Source organism: Colias eurytheme, chromosome 16 (genome assembly GCF_061535395.1).
Source record: "Colias eurytheme isolate Ceu_HAF_F1 chromosome 16, ilColEury1 Martin Lab GWU primary, whole genome shotgun sequence".
Classification (NCBI taxonomy): Eukaryota; Metazoa; Arthropoda; class Insecta; order Lepidoptera; family Pieridae; genus Colias; species Colias eurytheme.
The window spans coordinates 3,939,953-3,957,335 of NC_142995.1; the positions used below are offsets into that span (position 1 = coordinate 3,939,953).

The 17,383-nt window shown below is 34.9% G+C and overlaps 1 protein-coding gene across 2 annotated transcripts in view; it reads left to right on the forward strand.

Annotated features, from left to right (window-relative positions):
- Positions 1–15,018, forward strand: part of LOC149901708 (putative NADPH-dependent quinone oxidoreductase VAT1L) — a 30,330-nt gene extending 15,312 nt beyond the window's left edge. The window contains exons 2-9 of one of the 2 annotated variants that reach the window (XM_090110589.1): positions 1,526–1,655; positions 2,513–2,728; positions 6,128–6,279; positions 7,596–7,699; positions 7,986–8,041; positions 10,014–10,208; positions 10,620–10,866; positions 12,599–15,018. In XM_090110589.1, coding sequence (XP_089966715.1) covers positions 1,526–1,655; positions 2,513–2,728; positions 6,128–6,279; positions 7,596–7,699; positions 7,986–8,041; positions 10,014–10,208; positions 10,620–10,866; positions 12,599–12,630 — 1,132 coding nt within the window. In that variant the 3' untranslated portion in view covers positions 12,631–15,018. The remainder of the gene's footprint in view (positions 1–1,525; positions 1,656–2,512; positions 2,729–6,127; positions 6,280–7,595; positions 7,700–7,985; positions 8,042–10,013; positions 10,209–10,619; positions 10,867–12,598) is intronic. The other variant, XM_090110590.1, reaches the window with a different exon arrangement.
- Positions 15,019–17,383: the final 2,365 nt, after the last annotated feature.

Sequence of the window (17,383 nt, forward strand, 5' to 3'; positions counted from 1 at the left end):
ACTAGTACATTTTTTATATAAGTTTTAAATTTAGAACTACTGAACTCTTTAATATTATGAGGAATTCTATTGTAAAAGCGTATACCTTGACCCATAAATGAATTTTTAACTTTAGCTAATCGGAAAAATGGCATTTCAATTCTATTTCTGTTCCTTGTGCCATAACAGTGTCTATCTCCTACTCTTGTGTGTAAGTCGGCGTTTTTGTGTACATGCAAAATATTATTAAATATATACTGTGATGGTACAGTAAGGATACCAGTATTCTTAAAGAGATCTCTTAGTGAGTCCCGAGCACGTAAATTATATATAGAGCGAATGGCTCTTTTCTGTAAGATAAATATAGTTTCTATATCTGCTGCTACGCAAGAGATTCGGGCCTATGATAAAAATGTTGCCTGTCCTCACAGACAATAATTCAATTGTGTTATTGAAAGTCGTTGTTTCGAGGTTGGCAACGCAATAAATTATTAACTCCAATCGTTTATAAAGTTAATCGGGTCGTACGATGCACCTTGTTCGTAAACGGTATGCTGTCTTCACCAATTTCGGCAGTCTTGAGCTCGTTCAATAACGTAATGAATTAAAATTCACTTAAACCAAAAATTTCATCGGCTTTTCGTTCGTCTTATTCTTTTACGCATCATACATATGCCCCATTATTACGATATGTATTTCGCAATGCAAGACATCTGGACTCGATTTTATGACTGCCTAGCCCTCAAATCGGCATCGTTATCATAATAGCTTATTCCATAAAACTTTTATGTTTCAAAGGAAACATTTGATGTTACGGACGTTTTATCGAAACATTTTTCTAGAAAAACAAAGATAAAATATTAAATGCAAGTGCGTATAAAAATGCTCGTTATGGTTGCTCGACGTGACATAACTTTAATTAACCTATATTTTATGCTTTGCAAATATTGCGAAGTCAGGTCGTCCTGGAAGTAGATGTCATTTTATTATTTAAATGTAGGTCCATTATTCTGATCGTGATCTACTCTGACGCATAATAACAAATGGCAGCCGCATTCCAGCCATGCCTCAATTAGGCACTGCGCAGCTTTATTAAACGTAGCAGGTCCATAACTTGAAGTATAAACGATGGAATAATTTAATTAAAATGTCTGAAAATAAATGGAGTAACTTCTGTTCGCGTATTTCCAAAGCGTCCGCTGCTATTTTATGGAAGTGAATAACAGTTTCAAATTAATTTTGTTCAATAAGTAAATTTCTAAGCGCCGTATTTATCGCTTTCATAATTATTGAATGGCAAAAGGTATTCATCGACTGTATAATTCAGTTTTAGTTAAAAGTCTTCACCAATATCAACAATTAACTTCTATCGAAAAGACCAACCATCAAAGAAACAAATCAAGTTGCAAATAACAATGAAGACACCAAATAGCTATTACTTATTTGCAATCATCTTGCGCTAATCCATTCATAAATTCTTTAAAACATTCCACGAATCATATTAAAACATTCCACGAATCATATCTAACCTAAATATTTGTTACAGCGGTCTCAACTTCCAAGATCTGATCGTGCGACAGGGGGCCATAGATTCGCCACCAAAGACTCCCTTCATTCTGGGCTTCGAATGTGCTGGAGAAATCGAACAAGTCGGGGAAGGTGTCACCAACTTCAAGGTGAGGCATTTGTGTGTAATTCTATCCTTCTTCCTTGAAGTCTAGTCTAGTAATATTATAAACCTAAAATTGTGAGAATGGATGTTAGTTTGTTACTTACTTATTCACGCGAAAACAACTAAAGTGATCTGGGCAGTGATGTAGGCTGTAGCTTATGTACCAGAATAATACAATAAAATACTTGCTTTTGTTATCGGGTTAGACCAAAGGTGAAACCGCGCGGCACAGCTAGTAACTCATAAATGTATAATTTAAAAGCAATCAAAACGAACATAATATGTTTTATAACGTCTATAAGCCAATATTAGATTTTCTAATAATTTGGTAATGTTTAATAACCTTGCTTGTTAATTTGGAAAGGAAGTAGCAATTTCTATTATTCCGAAGCGAAGCCAAAGATGTTATTAGTAAAAAGATTAACTGAATAACCACTTTGTTATATACATAATTAGATTTAATTAACGCTAATGAGGTTTTCGTGCTGAGATTCGTTTATGAATACTGTGAACGAATAAAACCGTATAGAATTACCTTTTGAAAGTGATATAATGATAAAGTATGAAAACATCCAGACAAATTTTTGCTACATTTTATTTTTATCTATTATGCTTCTGAATTATGACCATGTTGTGATTTTACTTGATAAAATATTTTGAGTTAGTTTTAGTCAGATTTATGATTAGCTATATTTAAGTGTTATTTAATTACGGAGTTAGAAAAGCAGATCTCATTCTTCATGTTAATTTTCTAATTGATGATCTTCCACGTCAAATATTCTAGATCGATTTACATACAGATTATAATACATACACTACCTCTTTCTTTACACTATAATAAGCAACAAATGTATCTACTAGGTTGGAGACCAAGTAGTGGCCCTGCCAGAATACCGTGCCTGGGCAGAACTGGTCGCGGTACCAGCGCAATATGTCTACGCGCTGCCTGAAGGCATGTCAGCGTTGGACGCAGTGGCCATCACAACCAACTACGTAGTGGCTTATCTGCTGCTCTTTGAGATGGCCAACCTGACACCTGGCAAGAGCTTGCTGGTGCACTCGGCTGGAGGTGGTGTGGTAAGTTTTATTTTATACATGATTATTCTGACTGTGCTGTAAGTCGGAGTGAAGATGACCAAGTGGTTTTATGAGATGAATTTAATAAATTACAATGATGTTATAAATATTCAAATTAGATAATAAATAAGCTGTTGGTACTGGCACTTCTTGTGACAAACAATATATATTCTCGTTAGTATTGATGATCCAGCTCAATTAAAACAATGCAAACACAGTTTGTATCGCGTACGTAGTGTACTGAACTAAATTTATGTCTTGTTTAATCGTTTTAAACATTACGTTTTATATCCATTACACAATCATTGATAAATTAGTCTAAATGTGTTATGAAAAGACGATCTGTGAGTTCAATATCTTTTTTACATACCTTTACAATTTATAACTGTATGTAGATATTTTTATTAGTACTTACATACAATTTGTTACTTTGTTGCAAAGAGGCCTCGTACTAAATGAAAAGACATACAGATAGCACTCTGTATAGCATAACTTGTATGAATAGCCCCTTGTCTTTTATGGATGTTATGAAAGATGAATCAATCTTAGCGTTATGCTTCATTAGCAGGAAGACGTACTGGCTCACTAACAGTTGATTACATTTTGATTTATTTCTTAATAATAAATAGTTGCTACAGTTAATCATTTATTATATTGTAGGGTAGTATTATGTAGGACTGTTGTTTGTATTTTAGAGATTTACGACAAAAACACGTTACTAAATGTTTTGATTTTGTTAAATTTGATCAACTGATAAATAAGGAAAAAACGTTTTAATATTTCGACGAAATCAGGTTGACCAGTTAGTTTCTGGTGGAGTAATTAAATCGGTAATTAAATGTGACCGTTAAAAATAATAGTAATTTAACTAGAAACGACTCAGCGTATAATTTGTGTTGCGGTCGTGTTGACTAATAGCAATGTGGTATAAGTACAGTGACTGTCAAGTGAAGCGCTGTTTAATGTCCAAACAATATGGAAGAAATAATAAACATAGTATTCGAGCTTTTAAAAATAGGTGTATTGAGCATGGAATACAGGAAGTTTGAACAATGTTGGGAAGGTACATTCATTTGGAATTTAGTTATAACTAGCGACCCGCCCCGGCTTCGCACGGGTGCAATGCTGATACTAAATAAACTACAGCAAAACTGTGAACGTTGTATATAAAAATTAAAAACATAGCGGCCCGCTCCGTCTTTGCACACGGGTGTAAAATAGGTATATAGCCGGGCGGCCGGCCGGCCGGTACCGCCGCAAACGCTACGTCCCGCAATTTTTAAATCTGTAATATCTTCGAAAATATTCACTTAAATCATACGGTGTAAAGGCCCATATAGATCTATATTAAATGAACAATGTATTCAAGGTATTTAATTGGTTAAGGATTAATGCTGTATTGGTTAAAATCGCATCGAAAATTAGCCATTATTTGTCGTAAAAAGTAAATGACAAAAAAAAGTTATTGTGGGTTATCCATAAGAGATAGACATATACCATCGCGGACTTTTCTATAGACCTTTTCAATGTGTATAATAATATAATATATATTAGTACATTATTTTGATAAAACTCGTAGGGTTCAGCCTGCGTTTGCAATGTAAGCGGAAAAAATGTAATTTTTTACGACATCACATTAGAAACCTCAAAAATAACAGTACTTCTCCACTATTTAATGGATGTTATTATACATATAAACCTTCCTCTTGAAACACTCTATCTATTAAAAAAAACCGCATCAAAATCCGTTGCGTAGTTTCAAAGATTTAAGCGTACAAAGGGACATAGGGACATAGGGACAGGGAAAGCGACTTTGTTTTATACTATGTAGTGATAGTGGTCAATCATATATCACAGGACTAAATAGCTTGTGACATAGGTATGATTTTTCTACTTTTAATACTACTGTATGCAAGGGAATTATTTTTTCTTCTAAAATATGCGGTTGCAATTTGCGGATACTTTTGTCCTACACTTAGTACCTGAATTTGCACAAGGTATCACTGATTAGGCAGATTGGCAAGATCATGACTTTTTCACAATCCAAGCGGTCCAATTATGTCGTCAATATCAGAAAATTAGTTGCAAAACATCCACTTACCTGCCATGACGCTTACTTATTTCTAGCGGAGAAATAAACAAGTTCCGATTACTTTACGATTTCCTGTCGGATTGCTAACCTCTGTTCGAAATCGCTTGTACCTAGGTACTGTTGAGACCGCGTTTCCGAAACTATTTATTATTGTAATTGTAATTATTTTTTTGCATCCGCATTGTTTTTGATAAAAACCCAAACCAATATACTTAATTCAAATTGTTTATTATCACAAGACACTATGGTAGATAAACTGACATTAAAAATATTACCAAAGATTGGCGAAGAGAGCCAATAATCTATTAAACCAGCAGTCAAGTCTGTAATACATAATGTACTATTATTTTTAGTGAACGCTCGCAAAACAATTGCCCGATAGAAACAATAAACATTAATCTTTACGTATAAATAACAAGATGAACTCGTGTGAAATTCTTTATACCTACTTCGTGAAAAAGTTTCACGCCGGTGCGGACATAAGTAAATAAATGTTTTGTCTAAAAATAGCGTAACATTGACCCTGAGATGCGCTGTTAATATCCGTTAACCACATGTTACATACAAGTTATACGAAAGCTCGATAAGTACGAAAACAATTATCGTCTCTAATTGTGTTCTGGATTAGGTGAGAAAAATTCATTTGCCGTGGAATGCTCCGGCTTCCGTCAATTACATCATTCATTACCCTCTAAGTCAATGAACTGTGGTAATTTGAGAGGATTGCTTCAAAAGCGTGATGGGTGGGGTTCGTGCTCTCAATTATTCTGATACGGGTTTGAAAAATATGCCGTCAAGGTCGCCACAAGTACACCAATGCTGTAACGTTTACCACTTGTAAAAATTTATGCTTTAAATACATGAAGTGCTCATGACTAAATCGCTCTACTAAATAATCTGCCAGCTGTGGTCTGCAAATTCAATTATTACGTAGCCAATGTTAGAATGTGCGAGTCACCACCACACCAAATTTCTTTGTTAACCATAGCATATAAAACAATCACTAACTCCAATTTATATTGATCTAGTAAGTGTGAACACATAGATACGTAAACATATTCATAGTAAATTTCCAGTCTGTAAGAACATTTCCACGGGGCTACTGAAATTTTGCACACAGTTGGTACTGAAAAAAAAAATCCTCAGGGAATTTTTGATTATGGATAATTTAGGTCAACATAGCCAGATGGTGTCTTTGTCCAAACTTTGTGTTATTGATTTCGACCAATTAAGGGAAAAAAGCCTTAATACTTTTACCAAATTTGAAATCTGTTCGGAGTATCTTCTAAACATCTCCTATCCAACAGGGCCAGGCTGTCGCGCAGCTAGCGAAGACGGTGGACAACGTGACGGTGTTCGGAGTTTGCTCCAAGAGCAAGCACGAAGCTCTCAAGGCTAACAACAACAACATTGACCACCTGCTCGAGCGTGGTAGCGACTACACCAGCGAAGTTAGGAAGTAAGTATGGTTTTATGGTACTAGACTACAGCCACAATTTTAGTTGTTTGAATGATTAATATCCCATGTAAAAGGATATACCAATCTCATCAGATTGTTCTGATGGAGAGATATTCGTGATACAGATATTCAGATTCTTTATCATTAAATGCTATTTAAAATTTTTGCAGAAGACAAAATTTAATTCTTCCCTTCGTTTTTATTCAAACATGTTTCCTTCAGCACTGATTTATTTGTGACATAAAAAGTTTACGCTTTCAAAACATTTTGATCTCTCTGTGATTCATATTTCATACCGGGACTAATTTCAAAATTATAATGAGATCTCCAAATGTGGAGGGAACTGAAAATGTGAAATCACCGCTAAAAATATCCGTCGGCCCTTGCACCGTTCTGCGTGCATCTTATTTCGGTACTACAACCCTTTGTAAATATTGACTGTGCTGTCATCGGCTATTCATATCTGCTTAATTAAGAGAGCGTGAAATTTCCCACGTATTCGACTTTCGTTTTCAAGACGCCCTCGATGTAAACGGTATTGTCTTTTCCCCTTCCGTAAAGCTATGCTCCGGTGACGCTTATTTCCATTACATTCCAGCCGAAATGCTTTTTCCGATCCCTATTATTACTTCATTGTTTGTTTATATTTACATAACAGCGTTTCATTGTTTTTATTAATTAATAGCCGCGCGTTAGACAAATATGCCGTGCACGTTCCCATAAATTCCTTAAGCAAATAAACCAATTGTTCTAGATCCCATGCTTTCTTAATTGGTCGTTATTAGTGTTACATATTTGTGTCCCACCCATATCGTTCTCTCGTCGATCCGTCCAATTTACCGAGAGCCACACTGAACCTTGGCTTTAAACCGCTTTAGCGGTCGAGAGGATCGTCTCATAGTAAAGTCAAGGTCCATTTATGTCTGGCACAGTGTATTAATTGTACCGTTTATATCTCGTTCCTTAGGGCAGCTGCTTTGTAACAGCCGCGCAGCGTTTAATTCTCGTAAATAGACAGATATTTTTATATCTGGTTAGCTCTTCGTAGCATAAACAAGACGAGCCTCACAATCCTTATGTAAACAAATAGACGGTGTTCCTGATACCGTTCATAGGTTGGACGCGGTTGTAGAATTAAATCAGTGTAATTACAAAGATATAAATAGAACGGAATGTTCATTGAATTTAAAATCGTGTTAAATAATTTTGAGCACGTGTTATTGTGACAAAGGACCTTGAGGATCGTATGTGTCGCAGCGCCTTATGAGTATTGACTATTCGTGAATAATAAATAATTAATGTTTAATTTTGTAAAGGATCACTCCTGATGGTGTTGACATCGTGCTGGACTGTCTCTGCGGCGAAGAGTGCAACCGCGGGTACTCGCTGCTCAAGCCTATGGGACGATACATCCTCTATGGTATGATTCTACATTTAGTCGATAGTGTCTTTCATTTGTTTGCATATCCGAATTCTTCCAAACCCTTTTGAGTAATCTGGACCTTTAACGTAACAAACTGCGTAAATTTCGAACTTAAAATCAAAGGTTCAGCCGTTTTGATGTCTGGTTTTCGAAAATGTAATACACCCTTCTATTTGTTAATGTTTTGGCAGCAATTGCTTAACCAAGTGTAAATGCATTTGCATGTAAAATATAATTGACTTTAAGATTATAAGTGTGTGTAAGGAATGTGGTTTTATCCCAGGTTCATCTAACATCGTGACCGGCGAAACGAAGAGTTTCTTCAGCGCCGCGCGTGCCGTGAGTAGCAATGTTTAATTATCTGATTTATAGACAATACCACGCACATTACTTTATATATTTCCTGAGTATTCATTTTTATTACAATTTTTATTTCAATAAAGTACAATAGAATTGGAAGAGGAAACATTTGAAAGGTTTTTGTAAAGAAAAGGAAGCAGTAAAGATCAATCAATTACCAAAATAATATAAAAATTCTAACATCAAAAGATGGCAAAACAATTCGCGTTCTATCGACACAATTAATCTATTGTTCATAACGGGACGATTATTATTAGCTTTCTATAACAATAAGCGGACGCAAGTTCGCTGTGGGTAACTTTATTCCCCTGAAACCGTATGAATACGGAAGGCAACATAATCCAATACGTAATGGCAATGATTACGTATATATTTTGCAACGTTGGAACTTGGTTGGATATCGAATGGTATTGTGGTAAGCGTTTTGGTTGGGGTTGAACAGTGATTCATTAGATTAGTGTTCATGTAGTTATTAATGAAATACGGTACTTCTATTCAAAATTCATCTTAAAGCCAGAAGATTGTTAGTTATAAATGAAATTGGGTAAACGATAGGTACTTCTAGACTTCTAGAATAATATAATATTACTCTAGAAGTCTAGAAGTATCGTTTATAGCCTGACAGAGACCGCTTATATGCGATAAGGCCGCCTATTAATTAACATGATAAAAATATAATCTCGTTTTTTTTATTTTATTTTCTGCATTGTTTTCTATGTGTGCAGTGTGTATTCAAATAAAGCCTAGAGTTTGTTTGTTTGAACACGCTAATCTCAATCCTCAAGGATAGGTCCAGTAGGTATCGATTTCAAAAGTTATTTTTTGGATTTGTACGTGATACCTGAGTGCTATAGGCCATATTATAATGATGTGCAAGTGTCTGAATTAGTGAAGTAATATAAAATGTTTGGGGAATGGAATTTTTGTGCAAATTAACGTCCAGCGTATAATTTGCCAGAGTAATTGGATGATTAGATACTTACCTAATTTGAGGAGTGCTTATGAACGAAGTAGCTCATTTCCATATTTATCATATGTAGGGACTACATGTACCTACGCATGATGTATAATTATTGTTTAATTACTTAAAACAATTATTGAGAAAGCATGTTTATACCTTAGTGCCTAGTTATAATAAATAATTATCTCTATGACACAGTCGGTCCATATATTACGACCTTATTGCACGCCTCATATGCGAAGCGTTGAGGTGGGTACTACTGTCACTTCGCGCAAAACATCTGATTTTTCAAACTTAAAATGTCTTTATGTATCATACATTGCACTTGTAAGATAATACATACACACACATATTAAGAAAAAACACTATTTTTAACGTTCATGATATTTTTGATGTCATTTTTGTTATTTAAATTAGTTAAAAAACAGTTTAAAAAAGTTTTGTCTTGGACGTCCGTGTGTCTGTATGTGCGGATCCTTTTTCTTGTTAACACGATAGCGACCGAAATACTTTACTAATCGAGTCTTTTTTTTTCTCTTACGCTTGAGTATGCTCAGGAATAGAACCCTTTCATTTTTCAGGGTCTGATTCGATGTGGTTTAATTGTTATTAAATAAACAAAAATAATAATTAATAAATATTTATTAAAAAAAAATTATGAGGCGTGCACTTTTGGATTTTCCAAATTATTTTGATTTGCCGCTTCCAAAAACAGGGCCGTACTTAGTTTTCAAAATAATTCCTACGTTATTCTCTCTCAATAAAAGACGTGTGGCACTCGGGGACTGCCGCAGTAAAGCTATTGCATGCTATGCCTTCAAGCCACACCTCCGCGCCCGTCGGAGTGGGGAGCGTGAGGTTTTTTCGTTACAGAATTTCTGGATTCAGTCCCCGCGCTCAAGGCCCGCGATAGAAGCTATGCAATAGCTTAAAAACAGGGTCATTCTTATTTCTTCTGAATATCAGACTCTAACAAAACATCTCTTCCAGTGGTGGCAAGTGGACAAGGTATCCCCGATCAAGCTGTTCGACGAGAACAAGAGCCTCGCGGGTCTGAACCTGCGGCACCTGCTGTTCCAGCACGGGCGCGCGGAGTACGTGCGCCGCGCGGTCGAGCGCGTGTTCGCGCTGTGGGGGGACGGGAAGGTCAAGCCGATTGTCGACTCCACCTGGGCGCTCGAGGATGTACGTATGATATTGTATTTAAAAAATACAAGAAAAAATATTGTTATCAAAAACATACTTAAAAATAATACAATGCTCTAAAGATGTACGTATGACATGACATTATATTTAAAAAATACAAAAATACAAAAAATAAATTGTTACCAAAAACATACATATAGAAAGAACACAATACACTAGTGTCTACAGTAGTATGAGTAGTACCGGCGTTGCTAGGCAACCGCAACACAGTTACAGCACTTAAATTTAGATTTTACATGGAAAATAAAAGAAAATACTATTATTAAAATAATAAGACACGATTGAATGTGAAATTATTGATTCTAACATGCTTAATTAATACATTGTTGTAATAATGAACTTAAACCAAACGTAAACTTTATTAACATCACAAAAATATACTTTCCATAGGTCGGTGAAGCGATGCAGAAGATGCACGACCGCAAGAACATCGGCAAGCTCGTTCTAGACCCGTCTCTGGAGCCAAAGCCGAAGCCCGCGACTCCCGCCAAGGGCAAGTCCGGCAAGGAGAAGAAACCAGCCAAAGAGAGTTCCGAAGAGAAGAAAGAGAAGGAGACCAAGGAAGAAGACAAGAAGCCAGCGGAGAACGGGGAAAAGAACGGTGAGGAAGCGCTCACTAACGGTAACAGTGATGAAGGTACGTCCCGAACTATGACCAGGCATGCGTAATGCGTAGCTCTAGACGCTTTACGGCGCGATTGACTGATGACGTTTCGCCGCTTTACACATTTTCGTTTGAATTAAGAAAGGGTTGTGATTGGATAAGTAGTAGGAAAGGGGTTAGAAATTTGAATTTTAAATATTTTCTATCCTATTGTAAGGTAGTAAGTTGAAATGTTATATAACTTCAAAATGAACCTAAATAATTATTTCATAAATAGTTATTTACTGTATAAAAAGTTAATATTTATAATAAAGCATTCTAAAACACTTTGAATCTTATTTTATTAAATATTTTGTAAGATATCAGAATTAAACTGGGGCCCTATTAAAGTCATTATGACATTCGTTAAATCAACGAACTTGTAAAAGAAAATGTGTAAAGTAGAAAGCGCTAATATCATATTTTGCAATATCACGTTTATCATATTATCCGCCTCTTACACATATGTGGTTTGCATTCCAACACATTTCTATAATCATCATGCAGTTTAGATAATTTTTGGCTTCACATTTCTATCATTATTTCATAGAACTTTTCTTTATTTATCATTAAAACATAAGTAGTTATTCACTGTATCAAAAACAAAAACTGTAATAAATTACATATCAAGTCTATTCGACATGAATACAGCACTATGTAGATATATTTTTTCTGGAATCAACCAACACTCGACGATACTATCTGAATCTTCCTGACACATGCTCACACAGCAATTGAATTTTATCGCATTACACTACCCATTACTTAAGTATTACTTAAGTCAAGATTTACTTACTTAGCACAAACTACACTTGGTAAGTCGCTTATGTGTAAGAGGTTTTTAGCTTAGCATTTACTACGCACGGGCTAAGCGCACGTCAACGGCTTCCTGAAGCCTTTACATTGCAGCTTTTAGATTTGCTTTTGCAAAACTTATTTATTCTCATTTATATCGTTGATTCGTAAAGCTTAAAGAGAATAAAGGTAAATTACTGCTTAATTAAAGAGAACGTTTTTGGTGAGACGCTTAAATTTAAACGCAGACGTTTCATGTATATTCCGTTCTGTTATGTATCAATATGGATATTTACTAAATTGCCACTCTTTATTATTACATAATTTATTTAATCAAATAAAGAATCCAAAATTGGAGGAGTTTTTTTTTAATTCGATCTTTCGGCTCGTCCATATTCTTGTACATAATTATTTAAACTTTTTACTATTAGATTCTTCTATAGTAAAAAAAAAAAAAATCTAAAGGTTGCAGTGTTGTTGAGCGTTTAGTCAGCTTGGTCATACTGAATCGGACGCAAACTCATTACTGTTAGTTTTTATCGATAAGAAAAGATTTTTTTTATTTGCGGGTAGTAACATATTTAAGAATCAAGCTTAAATATTATTAAACTATTTTAGAATAAAACGAACCATTTACATTCCGTTTAAGTAGATACTTAAATATTATTTTAAAATTCATGCAAATTATAACACAATTATTGCAAAAATGCTTTTGCTGCAAATATTATTACGTAATTTATTTAACAGCTTTTATATTACAGAAGTATGCATAGTGCAAGTATCAAGCTACATCACGCAATATTTTAAAATTATGGCTTACTTCAACAAGATAATAATTATTAAATCATTTTGCCGATTGTTACGGTAAGTAAAATGATTTTTCGTAAGAAAGTATTCAAAAACTAATGATTGTTTTTTTCGATTATTCCAGAGTCTAAGGAGAAGGAGAAGGAATCTAGCTGAATTGTTTCCCCAGAAAGCTGGACCAGATAAACCACCGCCAATTAATTATTTTAGTGTTGCTCGTTTTAGCGATGCGAAGCCGCGCTTGCACTCCGGCGCCGCTACAACCACTATATTATGTTGCCTCATGTTTGATTTTATAAGTCTGAGTACGGCCCTGGACGATCTTACAACTTTATCAAGATTTTTCAAAAGCGTTTCGAATGTGATTAGGAAATATAAAAACCTTATAAAGGATTTAATGGTTAATTGAAACGAGGCTATACAATGAATTGATTCGATATTTGATTCGTTTGTTACAAACTCTTTTGGAAAATCGCTCTGAAATATCGATATCGTTGCAAGAATCGACATCGTCGTAAATGTCTCATTTAAGTTAGTCTTTACGTTTTTTTATTCTATTATTCATCACATTCAAATAATTATAATGAAATTGACGATTATGCAACAACATATACAGCGAAATTGAAATCGATTGTCTAATTTAATTGAAATTTATTTTTATACGTTTCGTTTTATCTCTGGCCTAAGTTAATCGTTTTCCACAAATCTCATAGTTTTAAAATTTTTAAGACTTTATTTTAGGACGAGATATTTTTGTCAGCGGTTATTTTGAATGGCTATTGTATAAGATGCAGAGATGCTTAATCTTTATGTATGTTAAGCTTTAATATTTTATTAGTAAATGTTTAAAATTTGGCCCTGGTACCCCCTCCCGGCCCCGCTCCGCTCGTCGCGTTCTCGCTACTTTGAACTTTAAACTCACTTGCACTAGGACACTAATCGCACACACATCCTGAAACTATCCACGTTCGTGTCGCAAAGCACACATTAAAACATTTTTTCATAAAAACGAAACCCTACGTGTGATATTTTGTACTAGACATGCTAGTTTTTATACGATATGTACACTGCCCACCGTTTTCATTCTGTTCAAACTTCAAAAACAACCAAAGTTTGGAATTTTCTATATTTTTGTACTAGAAATTTTGTACCTTTTTTTAAATAACAATGAAATAAATCCTTGTTAGCATTCGGGATGGAATCGAACGAAATACTCAGAGAAAAATAGCGAGATTACGACGACGTCTTTGTGAAAATTTTTATGTCTATGTGTAAATCTATGTAAAATTCAATGTAATCGGTGGCATCTTTTTAATAATTAAACCCTAAATTATATTTTTATAGACAAAAGTCTAGTAAAACTTCTGTAAGGCTTTCTATGTATCTTTACACACAAATATCACATATCTACATACATACACTCTCACACGATGTATATTAATGTTTTGATAACAATATTACTCTGCATTTTTCGATATAACTAGTGTTTATAATAAATATATCTGGTTTAAGGTTGTAAGTAACATTTACCGCCATAAATGTACAGTACGTTTATAGGTGTTTGTACGCAGTACTAAAACTTATCTGTATAACATATCACGTGCAAGAAAGGTAAATGAGAAAGGCTGAAAAGTAGTTGTCCGGGACTCCGGAATAAAACGAGGCTGTTCCATTCCTTGCGATCGTATACTCGAACTGCTCAATGAAACCTGCCATCGCACTGACAGACTAGAATTTTTACATTTTTACCCTTTTAGAAAATGTTAGCGCATAGTTGCGTTATTAGGGTCCGACCGCGGCACAAAGGACAGCTTACAGTTGAGAATTAAATCCGAGTCATTTTTATCGCTTGGCAAAATGAACAAGAGTGGCTTGGTATCTTGTGAAGCATTTACAATTCCAACACTTGACTCGCTGGCTAACAACAGCTTGATTCAGTTAGGATCTGAATCCGTTGCCGTCGGTCGTGGGAGCTCACGAGTGAACTGTGAAGATCAATGTAGTAGCGAAACCCAATAGATAGCTTTTGTATTGATATGGCGGTAGGACGCCACAAGCCGCTTTGAATGTACATTGTACGGTGGCTTGGTGCTAGTTTCGTATTTACGCGGATTCGTCGCTTCTGTGTTTCGGACCAATATCTTAAAGCTATAGTCTTCTTGTCAGTAATCTTTGTCGCTTTATGTGTCAAATTTGTGCGAATTTTTAAATATAAACATAAAATTTTGTGTATATCGACCTCTATAATGGTTTATTAGATTTATCTGAATTATCTTCTATAAGGATATCCGTAATTCAATGTATCTAGCTGGAGCGACGGCGCACTTAGTGAATGTGTCCAAAATTGTTGTAGGTTAGTATCAAATTTGATGCCAATATTTATTATGAGGAAGGTCGAAGATGGTCGGCGCTGTCGCACCAGTTATTTCCATATAGGCTGGGTCGTTGATGTATTACACATTTATTTTTGTAAGGGCGGGCCAGTGTGATATCTATAATATGAAATGGATAAATAAATATGTATGATCTGTAAAAATGCTTAAATACGTGTTTTATTTCACACCTTTATATCCATGTAGATTCCCAGAAGAACATGTTGTGCAGAAATTGCTGAATACTACTTTAACTAGTTTTTTCATAGTTTAATACAACATTACTCACATAATTTTATTAACTAACTGATAGATCCTATTATTATCTACCTACCAGTTTTAACCTAGGTATGAATAAGAGAAAAAATGCTTATAGTGCACGCGATTTTTTATTAATAGCCTTTATCGATGATAGTATATAATATTACTTACTAGCGACCCGCACCGGCTTCGCACGGGTGCAATGCTGATACTAAATACACTACAGAAAAACTTTGAACGTTGTATATAAAAACATAGCGGCCCGCTCCGGCTTCGCACGGGTATAAAATATATAGCCGGGCGGACGGCCGGTACCGCCGCAAACGCTACGTCCCGCAATTTTTAAATCTGTAATATCTTCGAAAATATTCACTTAAATCATACGGTGTAAAGGGCCATATAGATCTATATTAAATGAACAATGTATTCAAGGTATTTAATTGGTTAAGGATTAATGCTGTATTGGTTAAAATCGCTTCGAAAATTAGCCATTATTTGTCGTAAGAAGTAAATGACAAAAAAAAGTTATTATGTGTCTTTCTAAAACACACAGCGTTGGTGAAGAAAGCTGTCTATGAATCCTATATATCTCCATGAAAAAGGGTCACCTTACCGAATATCGATGGATCTTTCACCTCACTAGCAAGAGCGCGTCCCTAATATGTCATCTGTCATCGCCAATTTGACATCACCTTTGAAGCGCTGTCATCTGCCTCTGCCGGCATAGCGTTTATGAATTCGTGCGCAATAACATCGCGCAGAATATAATTAGTATTTATCTCTAGTAAAAGTGATCAGATTAAGTTACTTTTACCTGAATAAAACACATAAAGCGTTAAATTTTAGTAGTAATTGGTTTAGGAACGGAATTAGTTCCAATATGAAACACAAAAGACCACGTTGTCGGAAGAAAATTCGAAAACCGGTGCTTTGGTATGTATAATAGTGGCGGGAACTCTTTTTCGTCCTCGGAGGACGAGAGAAGCAATGGTTCGTCACTGCCCAAGAGACCGGGAGACGAGAAATTCCGTAAGTACAATCAGACTTGTCATAACATGTCCGGACTCGTGCATAGAATTCCATGCAACACGTGGCATACATATTTTCACAGTATTTGACACAGATACATCAATATTTAGATGTAGGTAATTAATAATAAAACACAATACATGCCTATAGTGAGATCGCTATATTATCATCGGGTTTATTTATCATACACAGGCACATTGGTTACTGTGTCAAGTATTGCTTTTAACCAGAATTGTGAGATATCGTTAGGCTACCTAGGTAGAAGATACTTAGGTTTATGGAATCGACCGTGATCCCCTATGACTAACGAGCCCCAGCAGCAGGTAGTGAGGTATCTCAATCACTTTGACCATTCAGTTGTAACTACCTCAACAAAAGTGAGTACCTACTACTTAGTGCCCACTACTACACAATTAGTTCAAAACAATTAAGAGGTACTTATATTTTAGATAGGTACAAAACCTGTCTATCACAATATTCTAAAGAGAGGAAATTGTTAATTAACTATTAGGTATAATATAATTTCAATATCTATCATGTATCAAGCATGTCACATATAGATTTTACATTACTTAAGATATGATATAGAATGTATAATGTGAACAACGGTCTCACACAATTTTCAGTATGAGGTACTGATTACTACAAGTTGAGATTACCTAGTTTATGGTAAATAATTCTTAACATAAAGAGCGTGTTTTCATAGTCAATTGATACCAGAATAAGCTTTGATTCTATGGGTACTTATTTGAATAAGTATTGAAAAATCATAAGAAATAGACATTGCATATTAGGAGATGTAGATATGTTTATATACGTTATCATCACCAAGGACCCATATTTACCATATCCCCGAACAGTTGAATGATATCATTCTTGCTTATAATGTTACCGATGATAATGATGTTTATCTAGTTCCTTTCTTACTTAAGTGAAAGAGCTTGCCTTAAAATTAACACTCAGGCATGATAAAATTTTTATAATATCAACAGTAAAGTAACCAAAATCTTTGTATTTTTTATTTGTATCTTCTACAAAAATATGTACTGAAAATATGTACAAGGCGTCCTTAGCCATGATTAGCTTAGTATGGTTATGCTGAAAGAACTGAGTGTCCAGAAAGACACAGAAAAATATATGCCATACTTACATTCAGATATGCTTCTGGCAATAAGAGCTGATGGCTCCGCCAGGTTGATATTCAATCTGAGACACCTAAACACCTAGGTATTAACCAGGTAATTTTG